This window comes from Triticum urartu, chromosome 4A (assembly GCF_056163025.1).
Source record: "Triticum urartu cultivar PI428250 chromosome 4A, HENAU_Tu73, whole genome shotgun sequence".
NCBI lineage: Eukaryota > Viridiplantae > Streptophyta > Magnoliopsida > Poales > Poaceae > Triticum > Triticum urartu.
This window is the reverse complement of record NC_141876.1, coordinates 324,805,921-324,826,406: the sequence shown is the minus strand read 5'-3', so window position 1 is coordinate 324,826,406 and position 20,486 is coordinate 324,805,921. Positions and strand designations below refer to the sequence as shown.

Here is a 20,486-nt window from a genome sequence, read left to right as displayed (position 1 = left end):
TAAAATAAAAATCTAAATATACCAAAACGAATTTTCACCGTCTAAATAAAATATTTAGAACGAGATGAACGTTTTTTGGCCCTAAAATGCAATTTTGAAAAACGTGCAATTTTTCTAATGCAAATAAAATGGCAATAAAATCTGAATAAAATCAAATATTTGATTTTAATATTTTTCCTACAATATTTCGTTTATTTTTGGGAAGTCATATTATCTCCTCTCATATATTTTAATATGAAATATTTTCGGAGAGAAAAATAACTAAAACCAAAATCCTTGTTTCAATATTTGATAAAATTCAAATATGAAAGCAATGAAATCCCCAACTCTCTCCGATGCTCCTTGAGTTGCTTAGGATTTCAAGGATCGCGAAACGCAATGCAGTAAAATACGATATGCATGGATGATCTATGTATAACATTCCAAATTAAAAATTTGGGATGTTACACTGGTCCTATCCCTTTCTTCCTTCTCTTTTCAATCTATAGAAAAATAGGAAGAAAGAAAAGAGAGAAGGAAAGGTTTGGGAAAGAAGTGGGCATGGGGTTAATTTTCTCAGACTCGGAAAAACGAGCTTAATCCAAGAAAATAGGAGTGGGCATGGATGCAAGGTTTAGATTCAAACACATTTGCATTAATTCAAATGGGTGAATAGGGAGTGGGGGTTTGGAAGGTCCAAAAATGTTGATATTTTTGGTAGAGCTTCGATGAATGGAGAAAGAATTATCGACAAGGTTTGGAGATCAACTCGAAGCACAAAAGGCATGGGATTTATTTTGCACGTGTGTTATGGTCAATCCTAAATTAATGGAATATTTTATAATAGCTCCCTAAATATTAAGAGGATATATTATAAAGAGAAGTCGCCACGTGAATTCCCTTGATTTAAATGGATCAAAGATCCATACAATTTATTTAAGAAGCATTTGGGTTGGTAAAAATTAATGTCATGAAGACATGATGCAATGCAAGATGCTATGAAGAATGCAACAGACAAATAAGTCACACGGCGAAACTCAGAATCCATAGAAGGCATCTAAAGTGTCGGTCTTGAGTCGTTACATGGTGATCGCACACTCTCCGAGAACACCTTAGGCATGCTGCATATATCATCGCTTCCACTAGTCTCTTGTTCTTGACTTCCATTCTTGTGCACTTTAATTCTCGCCAAAAACACTTCTCCATTATTTCCACTTTCGTGTAGCTTTTGCTTTGAATCAGAACTAACTTGCAGGCACATTCAAATAAACCTCTATAAAGGGAAAAGACCATTTCCTAGCTTTCGGTTTGATACTCTTACTTCAGAAAGGCTACAGCTCAACCACATGCATTTGCAGGACATCAATGCTCATGTCCAACAGCGATTGGATCGTCACAAGCATGCTGTGGCAAGAACTATACGAGCTCTACGATGTCATATGAGCTCAACTTATCACCCCTAAACATACGAACAAACAGAGCACCTCAATTGGTGTATGGCGACATACCTGCGATGTGTTGTTCGCGCCTGTCCAGAAAATGGTTTGAATGATTGCATCTACCCGAGTACTAGTACAGCACCATGTACCATTCTGCTCTAGATAATACCCCGCTCAAAGTGCTCTACGGACACGAGCCTCGCCATCTCCTCATTGTGGCGGACAAGGCCAGTGTGGTGCCTGGCATACACACCATGCTACAAGAACAATGTGATATCAGCTACTACGATAACAACTCCTTCAAGTCTAACAATGGATGAAGAATCACGCAAATAAGAAGCATTTTGAGCACAGCTTGCCTTGGGTGACAAAGTCTTCCTGAAGATGCCACAGTACATTCAAACATCTTTAACAACGAGGTCCAGCCACAAGATATCATTCTGGTTCTCCGAGTCATACATGGTGCCCCGACGCATCGAATACATTGCATGCTGCCTAGACCTGCCAAAATTAGGCCAAGTTCATCCCATCATCCGCGTCTCCCAATTGCTAACCCCCTCCCCCCCCCACCCCACCCCACCCCCCACCCCTCGGCGAACGTCTTTCAGCAACAAGCTCAACTTATTCGGCAGCATTGCGCCAATCATGGCATGTGGATTACTACATAGGTATGTTTCAAGTGATTTGTTGGCATGCATTCTACACAACTTAGGAGAGTGAAGGTGATCTACATCGTTGGTTTCCAAGAGGGGTGGCATGGGCATACGCCATTTCTACAAAGGAGGGGGGGGGGGGGGGGGGGGGGGGGGTGGGTGGGTCACGACACATGGGTTGTGACCGGGTTGCGTCCCGTAATCCCAGGCCTAGGCCCATGAACTACAGAGTCGCGTGAGTGAGCAGCTCTCCTGCCTTCTTAAGTAGAGAGTACACGTTGCGTCCCGTAATCCCAGGCCTAGGCCCATGAACTACAGAGTCGCGTGAGTGAGCAGCTCTCCTGCCTTCTTAAGTAGAGAGTACACGTCGTATTGCTTTGTTGATCATGTATGAACTGAACTCTTCTATAGCAAGCTTCACTCTGAGATTATTCCCAAACCCCCAATTCCATCTTGAATCCTATTATCCTAGGTTCTAGTTCGTTACATCAGGGACGAGTAGTGCACGGGATCAAAAGGAAAATCTCGCCCATGGGACAAGCACAGTCCCTAACCTTTCCCAAGGAATGCCTCTCCTTGCTTGTCCCCCTCATCCGGCTAGGACGAAGAGGGAAGTGACCCTCCACACGGGCCTAGTTCTTTAGAAAACCCGACAAAGACAAGACCCAACAAACCAAAATTTTGACTAAAAACAAATTAAAATCAATCAACTGGAAATTAGCAAAAATAAAATTCTACGTGGATATTAGCAAAAATAAAATTCTATGGTGAACACAAGCTGAAAATTAGCAAAAATGTAATTCTAAGGTGAACAAAAAAAATAAAATGTATAGCGTGTACTGCCCACCACACTTCGTCTTTCATAAGACTAGTTCAAAAGGAACGGAACCAACTAGTGAGAGGACATAAAATACAATGAGGATAAACTACTGAGAGGACTATAATAAGCTCCAAAAGAATATGCATTATAAGATTTCACGATAAAACAATATGAGATGGTAAAGCCATGATACAGCAATGCAAATACAAGAAAACTGATAATCGTTCTCCCCACAGCTCAAACCAACAAAAAATACAGTTTCAACACATGCACTTCTTTGAAACCCAAGCACCACACTCGATGCACTTCACTCCTGTGGCCAATTCACATGTCTCATGGACACACGTCATGGCAAGTTCTCGTTAGCCTCGCGCATGATCCGGAAGGGTTCAAAACATTATTGACGTCCAACAAGAATCTACACAGGAGCCCAAAAAGAAACAAATTCACTAAACAATCAAGAATAAGATACGTGCAGCCATTAACCAATACCAAATTGTAGCAACCTGTGCTGCCCCCTCTCACTAGTCATCTAGGTAGTAGTAGGACCCTGCATTCTTTTGTTCTCTGTCCTTAGTAGATTCCAGTTTGTTGATTCGTGGCCTGTAGTTGGTCGGGTCTCTTCTAAATGTAATGTCAAGATGCTATCAGAAAACAACAACAAAAACAAAAGGGAAATTAGCACCCCAAAACAAAGAGTCTGTAAACAAAACACTACTTTAATGTTTGCATATGCAAATCTAGAATTGGAGAATCCTACTGAAAGTTAATCTTACAGAAAGCTGCATGCCTACAACTCAACCAGAGATGGAAGATTCGATTACTACTTCCTGCATTCTGGTTTATTATCCCACAAGTATTTTTATTTCAAATTTTGACCATACATTTAAATAATAAAATACTCCACCTAGGAATCCTTTTTTCTCCTTTTTTTATGTAGCAAAAGTAGTATCATTAGAAACTTGTAAGTAATAAGACCCTACATCCTGTAGGAATCCTTTTTCTCCTCTTTTTTTTTGAGTTTTTTCCAGCCTCTTCCTAATCTATATAGAAGATACATGTAATTCTGGGCAGTAGAGGGGGTACAATTTCTGGGTAGGTTTTGCTACGAGCAATCAACCGCCATAGAATCAGATATTTAATTATTTATAGCTCGGTTCTCGACGTGTCGAGTGCTCTCTACAAGAGACCCGTCAAACACCGCCGCCCACCACAACAACATCAACGCTGTGTCGCCGCTCATGCACCGTAAGGCCTATAAAAGCCCTCCTCCCCATCGCTCGAGTACCATCCCGGCCATCATTCACCACTTCCGTCGTTATCCTCCACACCTACTGTTGTTGATCTGTGCGTGAATTGCGTGGGAAATTTAGCTTTGGCATCCATCCATGCACACACCGTCGGGGGCCAAGTTGCTGCGCGCCGCTGTGCCGCCTCTCCATCCCAGCACCTGATCACCCGCCGAAGCCGTGTCCGCGCGCTGTCTAGCCATCCAGGAGACCGGTCGCCGATCACCACTCCGGTCGTTGTCCCTGTCCTCGACGGACGAAGCCCCACAGTTCGCAAGATCCGCACAGCCGCACCATCTGTTGTTGTTGCCTCGCGCTGTTTCTCCATTGGAGCCACACCAGCCAGCGGGGAGATAAGGTGGAAGCAGCGCCTCCTGACAGTTGCAGGCTGCTCAGCATCAGCGCTTACCGCCGCACAAATCGACACAGGGCACACCAACCCAGCGGTGGCCAACACGCGGCCAAGAACTCATCAGCAGTGCAGCAATAGCCACCAGGACGGACATGCACAACCCTTGGCAGCAGGTCGTTTCACCGGTGCTTATTTCGGTCGGACAACAAAAAGGTATCATTACTTTTTCATTCTTTGAAAGATCTATACCTAACATTTTTTTTCTTAAACATATGTGGACAGTTTGGCAGATAGATGAAGTTTGTGGCTCGCTGCCGCAGTTTTTGTTAGCTAACAAGTATTGACGGGTATTGGCAGAATATCAAGTAGTACCACCTTGCAAATAAAAATACGTGAATCAGTATAAGTATTCCATGGTTAATGGTCATGGCAACTTGGTGCAGGTTAAGGAATATAGAGGTGACTCATGTACTGCACCAAGAAAGTTAGAAGATCAGCTAGAGTATTTTCACTTATGTGGAGAGCCGTGTCCGGGTTGGCGACTTGGCGATATGCCGGTGATTGGCGACTTGCCGTCCTCTTCCTCCTGATTCTTGTTCTTGATTCTTCTTTGTTCTTTCTTCCTTTTCTGATTCCCAACTCTTCTCTGTTCTTTCTTCTCCAATCCTCTTGGTCCATCCAGATCTGAAAAATCATCTGTTCTCTGTTCCTCTCCACAGTTCGTAGAGGAAGAGGTCAAGATTGATTTTTGTCTCCCGGTTTAGATCAAATCCAATTTTCTGTGCTTTTGTGGGGATCTTCTCAAGCGTGCAGATTCCCTATTTATCCTGATCCTAGGTATTTATTCCTCTTGTTCGGTTGCCTCACGCAGTCTTCCATCGGTTGTGTCTTGTGTTAATCGCTAATCCGTCAGATCTGCTGCGAGCCGCCTCTGTAGCTTTTGATTCTCTTAGTCCTCCTGCTAATCACTATAGTTTTGCCGGTGTCTTGATCCGATGAGCTCATGTGCGGAAGTCTCATCTCCCGGTTGCTCTGCTTTCTTGTGGCGTGTTTGGGGTTTCTGCTTTTTGGTGGCGTTGGGGGCTCTGCTTTGCAGCGGCTGCGAACATCCACAGGCTGAGTATCAAGGGAGATGAAGCTGATAGAATGGAATTGTCGAGGAAAAGGAGGAGCAGGAGGCGGACTTAGGTGGTCAGGTGGACTCGAGCATGACTCAATATTTTTCTTACGCAGTGGCACGCGGCCCTAACTCAGGCGTCACGAGGGCCATAGCTTGGAATTGCCGAGGTATGGGCCGGGGCCTCGGCAATGATCGTATGCTCTTCTTGGCCAACTTGATTCGCTCCACGAAAGCTCAGGTAACATTTGTCTCAGAAATTAAATCTTCCAAAGTCCATTCTGTCGATCTTGTTAATAGGTTTGATGGCTTTGGCTCATGTGGGGTGATGAACTCAAAGTCACTGTTCATAGTGCTTCCTTCCACTATATATTAGCTAATGTAGTCCATCTAGCTTCTGGGGTCCAATTTTGCTTGATTTGTATGTATGGTGACCCATATCATAGGCAGACTAGTGCCATTTGGAGTCAAATTTCCACTTTTGTGTATGATAATCTGGGTATGCCCATGATCTGTATGAGAGATCTCAATGACATCTTGTATGATACAGATGGATGTAATGGCACTGTGAATTACTTTCGTATGAATGCTTTTCGTTCTCTTGTTAAAAATTGTGGGTTTTTTGACATAGGTTTTAGTGGTCCGGCGTATACTTGGCATGGCAATCAGCACACTTCTAAACCCATTTATCGTCGTCTTGATCGTTGTTTGGTCAATGCAGAGTGGTGCATGCACTACCCTAATACTAAAGTTCTTAATCTGCCTATTATTCTTAGTGATCATGCTCCCATTTTAATGTCGACAGAGGGGAACTTTGTTAAACCCAGACAAGTTTTTAAATTTGAGAATTGGTGGCTGATGGAAAAGGATTTTGCCAATTTTGCTAAATCTGCCTGGAACAATTGTTCTCTTACTTCTTTTGCAGCCAAGACTTCTTCTTTGGCAGGTTCACTTAAAGTGTGGTGCAGGAAAAAGAAGTCACTACAAAGTGATCTTTTGAATCTAGAAGAACAGATCAATCAGCTGCAACAACTACCATCTCAACAGCAGGACCATGCTCTTGAAGGTGCTCTCACGGTCAGGTATGAGCAGACTATTTCCAAGCTTAGGGTCAGTTCTTTTGGGCGGCTTAAAAAATAAGCTGCCTCTCCCCAGCTTAAAAAATAAGCCGCTCCCAAAATTCATGGAGGCTTCTAGATTAGTAATCCCATAACTAGTTCAGAAGCCCCAATAAATAAGGAAGGGGACTTATGACAAAAGCTAGGGAGGAGGCGGCTTATTTTTTAAGCCGCCAAAAGAACTAGCCCTTAATCATTTTTACAAGCAACGCAGCAAGAAAAATTGGGCTGGGGCTGGAGACCGTAATACTAAGTTTTTCCACCAGGCTGTTGTTAAACGTAGGAAGCGTAATACTATTTGTTCTATTAAGGATGAGAACAACATGCTGCATTTCAAACCTACGGCTATCACTAATCCGTTTGTCAATTATTTTCGATATATTTTCTCCTCTTCTAATAATAATGCTGATAGACCTCATGAGTTCACTCAATGGCCTAATGATACTTTGGATCCAACTTATTCTCTTCCTAACAAACATGAGGTTTTGCACATTCTTAAAGACATGAAGTTAAATGCTTCTTCAGGGCCTGATGGTTTCAATGTTGAATTTTACTTGGCTGCTTGGGATTGGATAGGGTATGAGGTTACTCAGCTTGTGGTCAATTTGTATCATACTGCTGTTTTGCCTCCTCACATTAATGATACAAATATTGCTCTCATTCCAAAGAAATTGGTTCCCCAAGTCCCTATGGACTATCGTCCTATAAGTCTTTGCAATGTTGTTTACAAAATTATTGCAAAGTCGCTTGCTAACAGGATTAAACCTCACCTTCCTAATTACATAGATCCAGCTCAGCAAGCTTTTATTGAAGGTAGAAGAATTAGTGACAACATCATTATTGCCCAAGAAATTACTCACTCTTTCTCTTTGAAATCTTGGAAACATAATGCTTTCATGCTTAAAATTGATCTTGCTAAAGCGTTCGATCATCTTGAATGGAGTTTCATTGTTTCTGCGCTTACACATAAAGGGCTGCATAGTCATTTTATAAATTTAGTTCATGCATGCATCTCTTCGCCCACGTTTTCTGTTGTTATTAATGGTCAGCCATCTCATAAGTTTAAAAATTCTCGGGGTATTCGACAAGGTTGTCCTATGTCTCCTTATTTATTTGTCCTTGCTATTAATGAATTGTCCATTGCTCTTAATGAGGCTCTTGCAGCTCATCATCTTCAGGGCATTTCCCTTGGACCAAACTGCCCCTCCATTCACTCTATTCTTTTTGCAGATGACTTGTTGGTTTGTGGACAGGCCACTCTTCAGGAGGCTACCACTATGGCTAATCTGATTCATCAATTTTGTGCTATTTCTGGACAAATTCCAAACTGGACCAAATCTGCCATTCTTTTCAGCACTTATGTTCCTTCTAATATTGTGCAAGATATTAAGCAAATTTTCCCTGTTTCTTCCTTGGATGCTAATTTTACCCATCTTGGTCACCCGCTGGTTCTTCCTGCTAAAAACAGGGTTGTTGCCTATAACTTTGTTCTCGATAAATTCTTGAATAAGTTGCCTTCCTATAAAGCCAACATGCTTTCTCATGCTGCCCGTCTTGAGTTGATTCGTTCTGTTTTTTCGGCCATCCCTGTTTATTATATGGCTAATATCTTGTTCACGAAGAAATTCATTGCTAAACTTACGGCTATTATTAGAAATTTCTGGTGGACAGGTATTAGAGAAAATGACTCTACAAAGAACCTTTGTCTTAGGGCATGGAAAGACATTTGCAATTCTAAAGATGAAGGAGGTCTGGGCATAAGGAATTTAAAGGCCATCAACGAAAGTCTTCTTCTAGCAGCTGCTTGGAGGTTAGCTAAATCTCACTCTTCTCATTTGTATCTTGTGCTCAAAGCGAAATATTTCCTAGCTGCTTCCATTTGGACAGCCACTGCTACTCCTCCAAAGTCTGCCTTTTGGGCTTCTATTCTAAAAATGTTACCCAAGCTTAGAACTCATTGTTTTTATCAAATTATGCAAGGTAACATTTCCATTTGGAGCATGCCTTGGTGTACTAATTGGAGTTCAATCCATGATCACCTTATACCACAACAATCTGGTTTTCTGTATCCTGCTTTGGTTAAAGATCTTTGGCTTCCAGGAAAAGATTTGGAATCATGCTCTTATTTTCTCGCTTTTCCAACAACCCATGGCTTCTGCTATTGTTCAAACTGATATTGTTGATGATGATGTTCCAGATTTGCTTTGTTGGGATCTTACTCCTAATGGCATTTGTTCGTCCAAATCTGCTTACAAACTGTGTTTCCAAGAAATCCATTCTAATCCTAGACATGCCCCTAGTGTTGTTCCTTCGGTATTAAAAGATCTTCTTAAATTGTTTTGGAAACAAAAAAACATTCTCCCTAGGGTGCAAACTTTTGCCTGGAGACTTCTGAGAAATGCTTTGCCTACGGGATTGCGTGCTGGTCGTTTCTCAATTCACATTTCTCAGATGTGTTGCCGATGTGGTCAGCAAGAGGATGAGTTTCATCTCTTTTTTCTTTGCCACTTTGCTCGTGCAGCCTGGTTCTCCTCTCCTTGGTTTCTTAAAGCGGATGTTTTGCTTCAAGGACATTCTACGATGCATTCAGTGCTTACATCCCTCATTCAGATGAGGCATCCACATGGTTCTATTCCAAATATTCTTAATTTTCTGTGGTGCCTTTGGAAAGCTCGCAATGATTTTCTTTTTGATTGAAAGAAAGCTCTTCCTTATCAAGTTAACATTGCAGCGGTTGCTTTGAATTTGGACTCGGATGATGTTCTTTCAAGTCTTTCTAATAAGCAACAACAGATTCAACATCATCTTGCTAACAATCAGCTTCCTTTGCAAGGTACCACGCTCAAGTCTGATTTGTTAATTGTCGGAGCGAAAAAAAATTCTGATGCAGCTTTCAGAACAAAGAAAGTCCCTGGTCTTCCACCAGATGAAGTTGCCACAGGTGTTGGAATTTACATCTCAATTCCATTTGCTCAAGGAGAAATCAATGTTCAGATTCAGGCCTCGGCAACATCTACTTCCACTCCTTTACAAGCTGAAGCCATTGCTCTTTCTTCTGCTGCTTATATAGCCTCTCAGCTTAATGTTGTTCATCCAATTTTTTTGACTGATTGTCTTTCTCTTGCCAAGTATGCTGCTCTGAGAAACACCTTGGACTGCTCTATTCCTTGGAACATTAGAAAGGATCTGGCCATTTTTCTCAAGCAAACTGCTTCCTTGCACCCGAAGGTGTTTCATATTTCTAGAGAGATTAATGGTATTGCACATAATCTTGCTCAACAGGTTTTTAGATCCACTGGTAATACTCAAGTTTGTTGCTTTGCTCGAACCCATTCTCCTAGATCTTGCCATGTTGTGCCTCTCCTATCAAAATTTCAAATTCCAGGTGTTAAACTACATACTGTGCACTGCTATTAGTATTTGGTCTCCTCACTATTAGCTTCTTTTCCTGTGCAAGCTGCTCTGTCATGTTTGTTTTTTCAGATTTTCATCTACAGGGCCCTTAGAACTATGCTGGACTTGGACTGTTGGAGATGCAAAGTATTTCTTCTTTGTTTTGCAGGTTGTGCACATCTATGGGATGCTGAAGGAAGTTTCTCTCTTACAGGTCTGGCTTGCCGTAACTGCTCTTTTCGGCGCATGCATGCAAGCTTCTTATGTTTCAGAAAACACGGTAACAACTCTCATAGGTAAGAATGGATTTCCCTGGACTGTACCTATTCTATCTTTTTCAGTTTTATATAGCACAATTAGATATGCACATGGTTCAAAGTTAGTTGTACTATTTACTCAGGATGGGAATGGGCCAGACCGCTCCGGCCCAGACCTGGTCCCTGCAGGCCCCTCTATTCTCTTCAGGGACATAGAGCCGACCCAATGGTCCAATACCAAGTTGCCTCATGTCCATCCCATTTTAATAGTATAATGTACAAAAGCAAAGAGCATTTACACAACAACTTGTTTCAACTAGCATCATTTAGCTGTAGGAATTTTTAGTAAGTTAAGATATTTAGAATTTATTTGTTCAATGAAAAAAAGAATATATGCACCTTCGTTTCTATTTCTACCACGAACCGTTTGCACCATACGGTAGCATTTTGTAACTCTGAAACAAAAGTGGTCTTGGGTCATTAGTTTGAAATTTTCATACAAGCACAAGGGTAACAACCTAACAAAGGCATGTGCATCATAACGGCAGACTACAGCCTTGGGCAACTAAATTAGGGTAGACCCGTTTGTCCCGGTGGACCGGTGATGACCGGCTCCCCTGGCCCAATTTTCTTATGAAGTCGGCCCACAAGACCCATCGGCTTTGTTATGGGCAGGGCCGGACCAATGTCCCAATGGGTAACATCGACCCATTCACATCATGACTATTTACTTTGTAGTGTGCTCTTTCTGATTTAGTCACACTTGTTTCTTTTAAATCAGGAACATGCTACCCTTAGGTCTGAATTCTGAAGGGGAAATTCGTGATGTGAATGGGGAATTTGCTATCGTATGATGTTGTTTAATTTAATGCAAACGACTGACAATGTTCATTGTTGAGTTTCTTCTATCACTATGCAAAATGAAACACGGCAGGTGAAATCATGGCATTTATTCTTGATTTTTGCTAAGTGTAATTATTGAGTTATAAGATTTTGATGCCAATGTAATTGAAATGCTGCTAAAATGTTCTCCTAGTTGATGATTTAATATGGTGGCGGAGAAGATAATCAATATAGGTTTTGCTCAACGAAGTCATTTTTCCATGTGCAACCGCCTCTTTGCGATCTGGATCCAACACAAGTTACAGGAGGTTCATTCAACTACCACAAGTTGTGATGCGCATTCAACTATTACATTTTCATTGTAAACAAAATTATGTGATCCATGTGTATATGTATACATCATATCCAAACGCAGGTCAAGATGTGGCACTTGGGGGGTTTCAGTTCTGGAACACTTTTAGAATTATGAGCATTTTTCCTATGGGCTGCATTATTTGTTGCTCCTTCAAAGCGTTTAGGTAATAGTATAGTTTGTAAACTCTGTTTAATATTGTGCCATGATTTTTACGAGTTTAGCCTTGATGTGCACAAATATGCTTAAATGCTGCAGCTCACATTTATGTGTTGCTGTACATGGAAGTCTATGATATGGAGTAGGTGAACATATATTTTGAAAAGTTTGCTGCTGTTTTTCTATACACTTTTGTGGCTCTATATATTGTTCCTAAATCAAGCTTATAGAGGTAACTATGATACAATATATTAAAACCCAAATAATGGCCTCCAGAAACTACCTAACACCTGCATATTTATTCGTTACGCATACATGTTGATAAAGACAAGAGAAGATGTAAATATAAACTTCCATGACTGAATAGGAGGTTAGACAAGTACAATTTTATGCAAAATATGAAAATCAACACAAAATCTACCAGCGAGGTACACAAACAGACTAGTTTCCACTAGGAATCCAACTATATTTTTTATGGCATATCATTTCTATTTTGCAGTCAAACCTATGGTCAAAGGTTGACCCAAAATACGAGGAGGGCTAATAAACCGAGACGGAGGAAGTATAGTACTCCCTCTGTGAAGAAATATAAGCAGGGAGTATCTTGTAAATATTTATTACCCTGCACTTACCGATAAGAATTTATTCATCCCAGATACCAAAGACTGTGGTGCATTGGCAGTACAGTCAATAGAAGCAAGTCCCTCATAAACAATAACCTTGTCCGCTAAGTAGGTTGCCATAATGAAATCATGCTCCACAATAAATGCAGTTTTCTTTGCATGAAGGATGAATCTTTTGATAACCTTCGAGGCAACAATACGCTGCTCTGAATCGAGATATGCACTTGGCTCATCAATTAAATAAATATCTGCAGGCTGAACAGCCACAAAGTTGGTATCAATAAGCTGACAGGACGTATGTTCTTGGCCCCATTAAATATTACTCCCTCCGTCACAAAATATAGTACATATTAGATTTTTTCCAAGTCAAATCTTGTAAACCTTGACCAAGTTTATAGAAAAATTGAAATTTATCAACATCTAGAATGCCAATTCAACACCATTGGATTCATCATGAAGTATAAATTGCATATGGTATACATTTGATATTGTAGATATAGATGGCTTTCCTTATAAACATGGTCAAAGTTTGCGAAGCCTGACTTTTGGTAAAACCAATGTGGACTATATTATGGGGTGGAAGGAGTACCGTTTAGGAAAATCGTTTTCACACATGAGCCAAGGACTGTGTTGATATTTAGACATGCTAAAGATCACACTAAAGCAGGGTGAAGCATCACAAATAGATTATGGACCATATATTATCTTTGTGCTTGATACAATATCCAAAATCTTACTCAACCATAAAAGCAGAGCGAGAAAGGAGTCTTAAAAAACTAAATGGAAAATATACATTTAGTATATTGAACATTTAAAAACAATACAAGATGAGAAGCCTTCAGAAGTTCAAAACCATATGATGCAAAAAAGAATTGCTTTATCCCGTACAAAGTTTGAAGTGGAAGAAGAAAATACCTTTCCAAGGCACAAACATAATGCTACTCTCTGGAGCTCTCCACCTGATAAATTAATAACTTCCTGGTCCATGAGTTGCTCAATTTGTAGTGGTTTCATAACATCAGATACAAACTGAGGATGAGTATATGAATCGCGTATTTTCGAATGAAGCAAGTGCCTCACTGGATGCTGGAATTTTGGGCTGATCTTTTGAGGCTTGTAGGACACATTGAATTCAGGAATTTCAACCTCGGTTCCTTCCATGGTATCTGGCTTCAACAACCCGGCCTGTCCAGTCACAACAAGAAAGTATGATGCAACTGCTTCATCAATTCAGTAAATTACATCATGTACTATTTTAGCCAGATAAGCTTCACATGATTTGAGCCATGTAACAGTAAATTTCTTATAAAATCATAAGTATACAATACAGTACCATCAGAAAGACAGGGTATCCTCGATTTCTTAAGGTAAAATTCACACCTTTAAATAGCCGATATCAATAGATTAAATGTTGCACCCCGCTTTATAGAGAAGAGTAAACTGCATTCATCTTAGATGAACATTTTCAAACAGCAACAACAAAGCCTTTTAGTCCCAAACAAGTTGGGGTAGGCAAAATACTGCGCCCCTTGAGAACAGCAACATACTAAATTGTATACATTGGGTTTGAAGCACCACCAAACTAAATTGTGTTAACAATATCCAATAGGAATCTTGATTCGGTAGTACTTAGTTGACTTTCAGAGTACTACACTACTAGGGAGTTAACACAAGTTTTAATAGTGGCAAAGAAAAAACTAGACATATTCTGCACTTGTTGAAATTTCAACCTTGAAATGGATAGTCGTGATTTTTTCTATATAGTGTCAAGCTCAGTGTCCGTAATGGTAAGAAACTAAAGAGCCAAAGGTTCTCATATCATTTCAAATACTAGCACTACTTACAAGGTTTGCAAGATAAGAATAAGGTGAGAGAGGGAAGTAGGGCGGAGGGAGGGGAGAGAGAGAAAGATGTACCAGCATTCTGATGAATGTAGTTTTCCCTGTGCCGTTCTCACCAAGCATCACAACAATCTGAGAATCAGTGAATTCACCCTCAACAACAGAGAGCTTGAAATTTCCCTGTGTTTTGCTCATGGTAGGGTACTTGTACCGCTGGTACGTAGCAACTTCCTCTGCGCTTTCCTGGGTCTCCGCAATCTAACAGGACCATACTAAAATAAGACAAAGGTTTCATAACTGAACAAGTATTTCAAATCCTATGAGCCAATGTTACCTTAAATGTAAGAGATTCATCTCGAAACCGAAGGTTTTCTGTTGGAACAAATCCAGCCAGGAAAATATTGATACCTTCTCGGACAGAAAATGGTAACGTAACTACACCGTAAGCACCTGGCTTCCCATATAAGCAGCAAATAAAGTCGGACAAGTAATCTAAGACACTCAAGTCATGTTCGACAACAATGACATAGCTGAAAACAAATCAGAGAACACTTCATAACAAATTTCTTGAAGCTTTTAGTCAAAAGATCCAAAAGATAATTAGGATAACAAATGATGCATTACCTGTTTGATCTAAGCAAAGACCTAATGACTCGGGCAGCCTTAAGCCTCTGTTTAACGTCCAAATAACTTGATGGCTCATCAAACATGTAAATTTCTGCACTTTGTACAGCAACAACTGCTATTGCAAATCTCTGAAGCTCGCCACCAGACAGATCTCCTACATTTCTGTCAATAACTTGGTTCAATTCAAGGTCAACGCACAGCTCATTTTTCATATCCCGCTCATCTTTCTGCTCAAGTACTTGCCCTACATTTCCTTGAACAGCTTTTGGAATATGGTCGACATACTGTGGCTTGATGATTGCCTATAGAATATGGGGGGCAGAGATAGAATGCACAGTATCAGAAGCGTTCAACAGCATAAGACAGATGCAAAATCATACACTGGAACAGCCTATTCAAAAATGTCTGAGTACTAGGTACTTCCTCCGTCCAGGATTGAAGGGCCGGCGCACCATACGGCGTCCATATTTGTTAAGCCATTTGCTTTTATAGCGCTGTGTTTCTCTGGTGATCTGTTGCTAGTCCCATGTGATGATTGGACATGCATACACATGCAAGCTAGGGGAGAGAAATAGGCTGCTGCTGCTGCATGCATGCTATTGACTGGGGCACGCAAGCAGGAGAGCGACCGCATGCAGACTTGGGGGAGAGATCAAAGGACTATGCAATTAAGATGGCTGAGTCCCTTGGTCCTATAGAACTGGGCATCCAGACCAATAAACTCGGACGTAAGGAGTATTTGGTATGTCAGTAACTACAATATGGTGACAACCCCAAGACTTGAATAATCTCAGACTATCTATATGTGTATAGTCAAACTATTCAGATGCATTACAAAAAAATTCTTAGCACACGTGGAAAGTGATTATAAGCTGGATATCAAGAGCTTGTTGAAAACACGTATTAACAAGCCCTGCATGAATTACAAGGACGATAAGTAAAAAGTAGAACCTTCAGGTTATCCTCCAATATGCGCGTAAAATAGTTCTGAAGTTCAGACCCACGGAAATATGTAAGGATCTCTTGCCAGTCAGGTGGATTCTGCAAGAGAAGATCTATGAATAACCATCTGTTGTGCAGGGAGTTAAGGGGCTCCCCCAATCTAAGAAACCAGTTGAAACCAACCATCAGACAGGAATCAGAGAAGAGATACTGAACATACTTTGAATCGTCCCAGATTGGGCTTCAGCTTGCCAGCTAAGACTTTAAGTGCTGTTGACTTCCCAATTCCATTGGTTCCAACAAGACCCAAAACTTGACCAGGTCTTGGAACAGGCAACCTGCAAACTCTAAATTATTACTTCTTCGAAAGGGCAGCCTCAACCCAGATTAAATAACACACAAATACCAAAAAACAATACACATCCATACAACAACGCTGCGTTTGGATGTCTGTAATGAGGCCCTGAATTGGATTTGGTATTCCCGAATTTCCAATTCAGCTGTTTGGCATGCACATGGAAACAGCAGTCTGAAATAAAATGAATACAGCACCGAAATCGCTAGCCCTCCCAACGTTTCCGAGCTCAACCCCTCTGATTTGGTTGGACATCGTCCATCCCACAAAAAATAACGATTCAATTTTTATTTCTTCCCTCGCTTGACCAAGGAAACAGCGGCCCCCCGCGTGACCTGAGAGGACCCCGACAGCGGGGAAGCCCTCCGACGGCGGTGGCCAGTCCTCGCCGGCCCTCCGGCACCTGAATCCCCGCCACCTCAGCTCATCCCCCTCCTCCAATGGATGCCTCATCTCCCCCTCCGGCTCGGATCTCGTCATGGAGTTGCAGTGGCCATCCGTCAGGACTAGCAAGCCATGGCCGCCGCCGCCGGCGGCGCTGCCGATCCCGCCGTCACCACCTCCATCCCCACCTGCACGCATTGGTAACCATCCAATCTCTCGCGATTCGTCCCTTGTTTGTTTCTTCTTTGCTGCTGGTTACGAGTTGCCAAAATAAAAATATTGCAATATTGCTCACGTCCTTTCAATCTGGCTATCTCTTCAGTCGTTACTAATTCACTAATTCATCAGTTGGTGGTCGAATGCACATTACCCAGCCATGTACTGTCAAGTGTCAACTGCAGGAACAGATTTCATGGTGCTTGCTCTCTTATGACACTGCAGGAAATTTTGTTTGTTTCATATAATCATCCAGTCCAAATTTAGTTTCTCTTCACCGTATTGCTAGATGAGATTAGTAACAGAAGGATTGATTGTTAAATTTTGATGGGTGGATTGATTCTTAATTATGTTTGGAACTTATGGCTCTGCTTTGGCTGGTTGCTTTTCATAAGAGACATATTGTACAAATTTTGATATTATGTGTGGAACTTATGATTCTGCTTTGACGGGTGGATTGATTCTTAATTTTGTGTGGAACTTATGATTCTTAATTATGTGTGGAACTATAATTATGTGTGGAAATTATAGCCACAAATTGTACAAATTTCGATTTGATACATATAGAACAAGGCACTATGCAATTCCATAGTTTGCCATCCAAACAAGATTTGGTATTGAAACCTCACTGGGATTCCATGAGCCAATTCCATGAGCATCGAAACAAGCGAAATAGTATTCATGTCCATTACAGTTTCCCCACTGAATTGGTATTGAAACCAATTCAATACGGAGGCCTTTAATACCGACATCCAACCGCAGCACGAGGCTCTTTGATTAAAAAAGTACCTGTGCAATTTGAAGGTATTCGGTCCATAGCGATGGGTAGTATCTTTCTCCAAATCTTTTGGAAGATTGATGATTTCAATGGCATCAAAAGGGCATTTCTGCATCAAGTATTACAGCAGAAGTGAGAAGATTATAGTAACACTATGAAAAATCATACATCTTAATTGCAGTATTAAATGACAAGCATACCTTAACACAAATACCACAACCAATACACAGCTCTTCAGAAATGAATGCAAGTTTGGCCGCTGGACTAACTTCAATGCAAAGCTTTCCTGTACAATAAGACAGTTAATTGTCATAACCACAGCAGCACTTTAGCTAGGAAACCCTCTAGCATGCATAACACATCAACGTGCTTGGTAATGTTAGGGAAAGGGGATGGGAGTTTAGATGTGGGAGTTTGTTGGGGGATTAGGCTTGGGAAATTGATTATTACTCTAAAACCCACGTTTGGTGTGAGGTGAGATTTAGAGCCTGTTCGGATGCACTCCGCTCCTGGAGCGGGCGGAGTGGCGTCGAACGCTACCGCTCCTCGGAGTAGACGGAGTGGAGCGGAGCTGGATGCAGTTCAATCCGGCGGAGTGGCTAATACCGAGCTCCGCGGGCGACTCCCTGTGCCAGCTCGATCCAATTTCTTTCTCTCTCACAGCGATTCGGCGCCACCCATTAGCGTTGTTCCTGGCGGGCTCGCCGTCCACGCCACGACGTGCTCCCGGAAGGCCGCGTCCGTGTGCGCCACACCACATCAGCGAGCTCAGGCGGCCGCGCCCGCCGCGTCCCCGGCCTGTTCCTGGAGTGCCGCCAGTGACTCCGCCGAGAAGTGCAGCACGCGCCCGCGCAGCGGCGTCCGTGCCGGCCTCTGGATGAGCTTTGACAGGTCCGGGCATGGCAGCATGATCGCCGCCGGCGCCATGCCGCCGTCGGGCGACCAGCGCTGGAACAAGCCTTTGGCGCGATGCTGGAGCTTCCGGAGGCGCCAGGCTGACGTGCGTGATCTCGACCAGCGCGTTGAGGAATCCCCAGAAGGCGGCCGTTCCGTCGGCCAGTGCGTGGTTGCAGACGACGCCGACGAAGACGCCGCCGGCGAGCTGCGTGACCTGCACGGTGAAGAGCGGGAGCTGCTGGCCGTCATAGTTGACGGCGTCGTTGAGCGGGAAGAAGACCTCGAGGACCTACAGGACGTCCACGCCAGGAGGAACGACGTCGGCGACCGTGACGCGGCGGCCGGCGACGACGTGGAGGAGCTCGACGGCCCCTGCACCCTTATGATCGATCGTGTATGGACTTTGGAGTGGAGTCAGTTGCCAAACGTCTTGTCAACTCTCGATTTTCATTGGAGGAGCCATCAGTCAAGGAGCTGGGAGTGGAGTCAGAGATTTGAAGGAGTGGAGTGCATCCGAACAGGGCCTTAGTTCGAATTTTGGGAATTGGGCTCCTTAATTCCCTTTCCCCCTTTCCTCCTCAACTCCCTTGCCACCGGCCAAATAATGGATTATATGTTTCAATACCCCCAAAACACTCATTCCCTAACACTAAATCCCCTCAACCAAACACACTGTAAGCACCAAAAGGGGAAATGGAGAATTGGTGCAGCCACAATAAGCGCTATAAATGTGGACACTGATCCTTGTTCATAGACTACAATAACAAACAAATGGCAACATGTATGAGAAACTGAATCAAATCTTAAGCACGTAACAACGCTTCAGCAAGTTCGTAGCAACGATACTACAGCTGCCAAAACAAAAACGTGACCATGTTAAGCGATCCAATTCCCCAGATCCTGCTAGTACAAGGCACACACCAGTCAGCTTGAAATCAGAATCATCATATAAACAGATTGCCCCGTGGAAATGGGAAACCACTGGGATCTACGCTTTGATTCGCCAATAGCACCGGCAGACAAATCGTAAGCCCACATCGATCAGACCCGCGAGTGTGGAGAGAGAGGCGAATTACCGGTCTTGACAACGGGGCAGCTCTTCTTGCACTCCTGGCGGCACTTCTTGGGCTTGCACTTATCCTCGCTCACGATCGCGATACGGGTCAAACGGTCCGCCATCTGCGGCGACTCTCCGTATTCGCCGCCCCGTCCAAAGAGATTTCCGCTGGAGGGGGCAGAGCGCTACCACTGGCGGCGGCACTAGAGTTAGGCGTGGAAGTGGCGGCGGGGAGAAGGGTATATCACTTTGGCTTTGGCTATGGAAGTGTTGTCGTACGCGCGCCGGTGGGCAGACCAACCAAAAAACCCTAGGCTCGAGTCCTCCAGCCGGACCCTCAAATTCGGCATCTCAATTATAGATTCGTGCCGGAGATTGAGGCCTCAGCGGTGACCGTCAGATCAAGAGGTGAATGGATTGGATCGCGCCATGGAACTCTGCGGTAGCGCCATGCAATTTTGTGCCGGTCCAGAGGTATTTTCGTCTTTTGCACTTGCACAGCCCAATCACTATGCCTTGATCCATCCCCGCACGACTTCCATGACCCCCTTTCTCCTCTCGCTCTCCTGACTCCCTCTCTCTCTCTTTCCACAGACCGTTATCGCCGTCACCACCACCTTCGATCCCTCCTAGCATGGTCGTCTCCGGCGCCACCATCGGTAGGCAGGCCTTTGCCTCGCCTCGTTCTACCGATTCACCGCTCTAGCCGCTGCTCTACACCCCTGGATAACTAACCCTAGTTGTGGCTCGGGTAGGCGGCAAGGCTACGTGATGGCTGTCGGTTGAGCCCTCGCGCAACTCCTGGTGCGGAGCACCCTACGGTCGTCCCATGAATACTACACCAACTCCTCAAGAGCCAAGTTGATAGAGGCAAAGGTGTCCCGTCTTTCGATGAGATGATGGCTATCGTTTTTGGTGGAGTAGACTTTGACGATTCGACTACGAACGTGTGAGGACGTCGCGCTTTAGCAATCACTAAACCAACTCCGAGAGGT

At 43.1% G+C, this 20,486-nt stretch overlaps 1 protein-coding gene and 1 pseudogene across 1 annotated transcript; one reads left to right on the top strand and one right to left on the bottom strand.

Annotated features, from left to right (window-relative positions):
* Positions 1 to 3,015: 3,015 nt before the first annotated feature.
* LOC125551243 (ABC transporter E family member 2) lies at positions 3,016 to 19,821 on the bottom strand. The gene is made up of 12 exons (XM_048714398.2): positions 19,511 to 19,821; positions 17,738 to 17,823; positions 17,549 to 17,646; positions 16,025 to 16,142; positions 15,814 to 15,903; positions 14,860 to 15,164; positions 14,570 to 14,765; positions 14,311 to 14,493; positions 13,310 to 13,579; positions 12,404 to 12,649; positions 3,398 to 3,535; positions 3,016 to 3,309 (listed from the first exon to the last, which is right to left on the bottom strand). The coding sequence occupies exons 1-11, from the start codon at positions 19,611 to 19,613 to the stop codon at positions 3,416 to 3,418; spliced, it is 1,815 nt and encodes a 604-aa protein (XP_048570355.1). The 5' UTR covers positions 19,614 to 19,821; the 3' UTR covers positions 3,016 to 3,309; positions 3,398 to 3,415.
* LOC147975732 (uncharacterized) lies at positions 8,300 to 11,228 on the top strand (annotated as a pseudogene).
* Positions 19,822 to 20,486: the final 665 nt, after the last annotated feature.

Coding starts and splice junctions, on each gene's coding strand:
- LOC125551243 (XM_048714398.2), bottom strand. CDS start 19,613: ATGGCGGACCGTTTGACCCGTATCGCGATCGTGAGCGAGGATAAGTGC. Junction 17,647..17,737: donor GTTGTGGTATTTGTGTTAAG/GTATGCTTGTCA, acceptor TACTTGATGCAG/AAATGCCCTTTTGATGCCAT. Junction 14,766..14,859: donor TCTTTGCTTAGATCAAACAG/GTAATGCATCAT, acceptor ATTTGTTTTCAG/CTATGTCATTGTTGTCGAAC.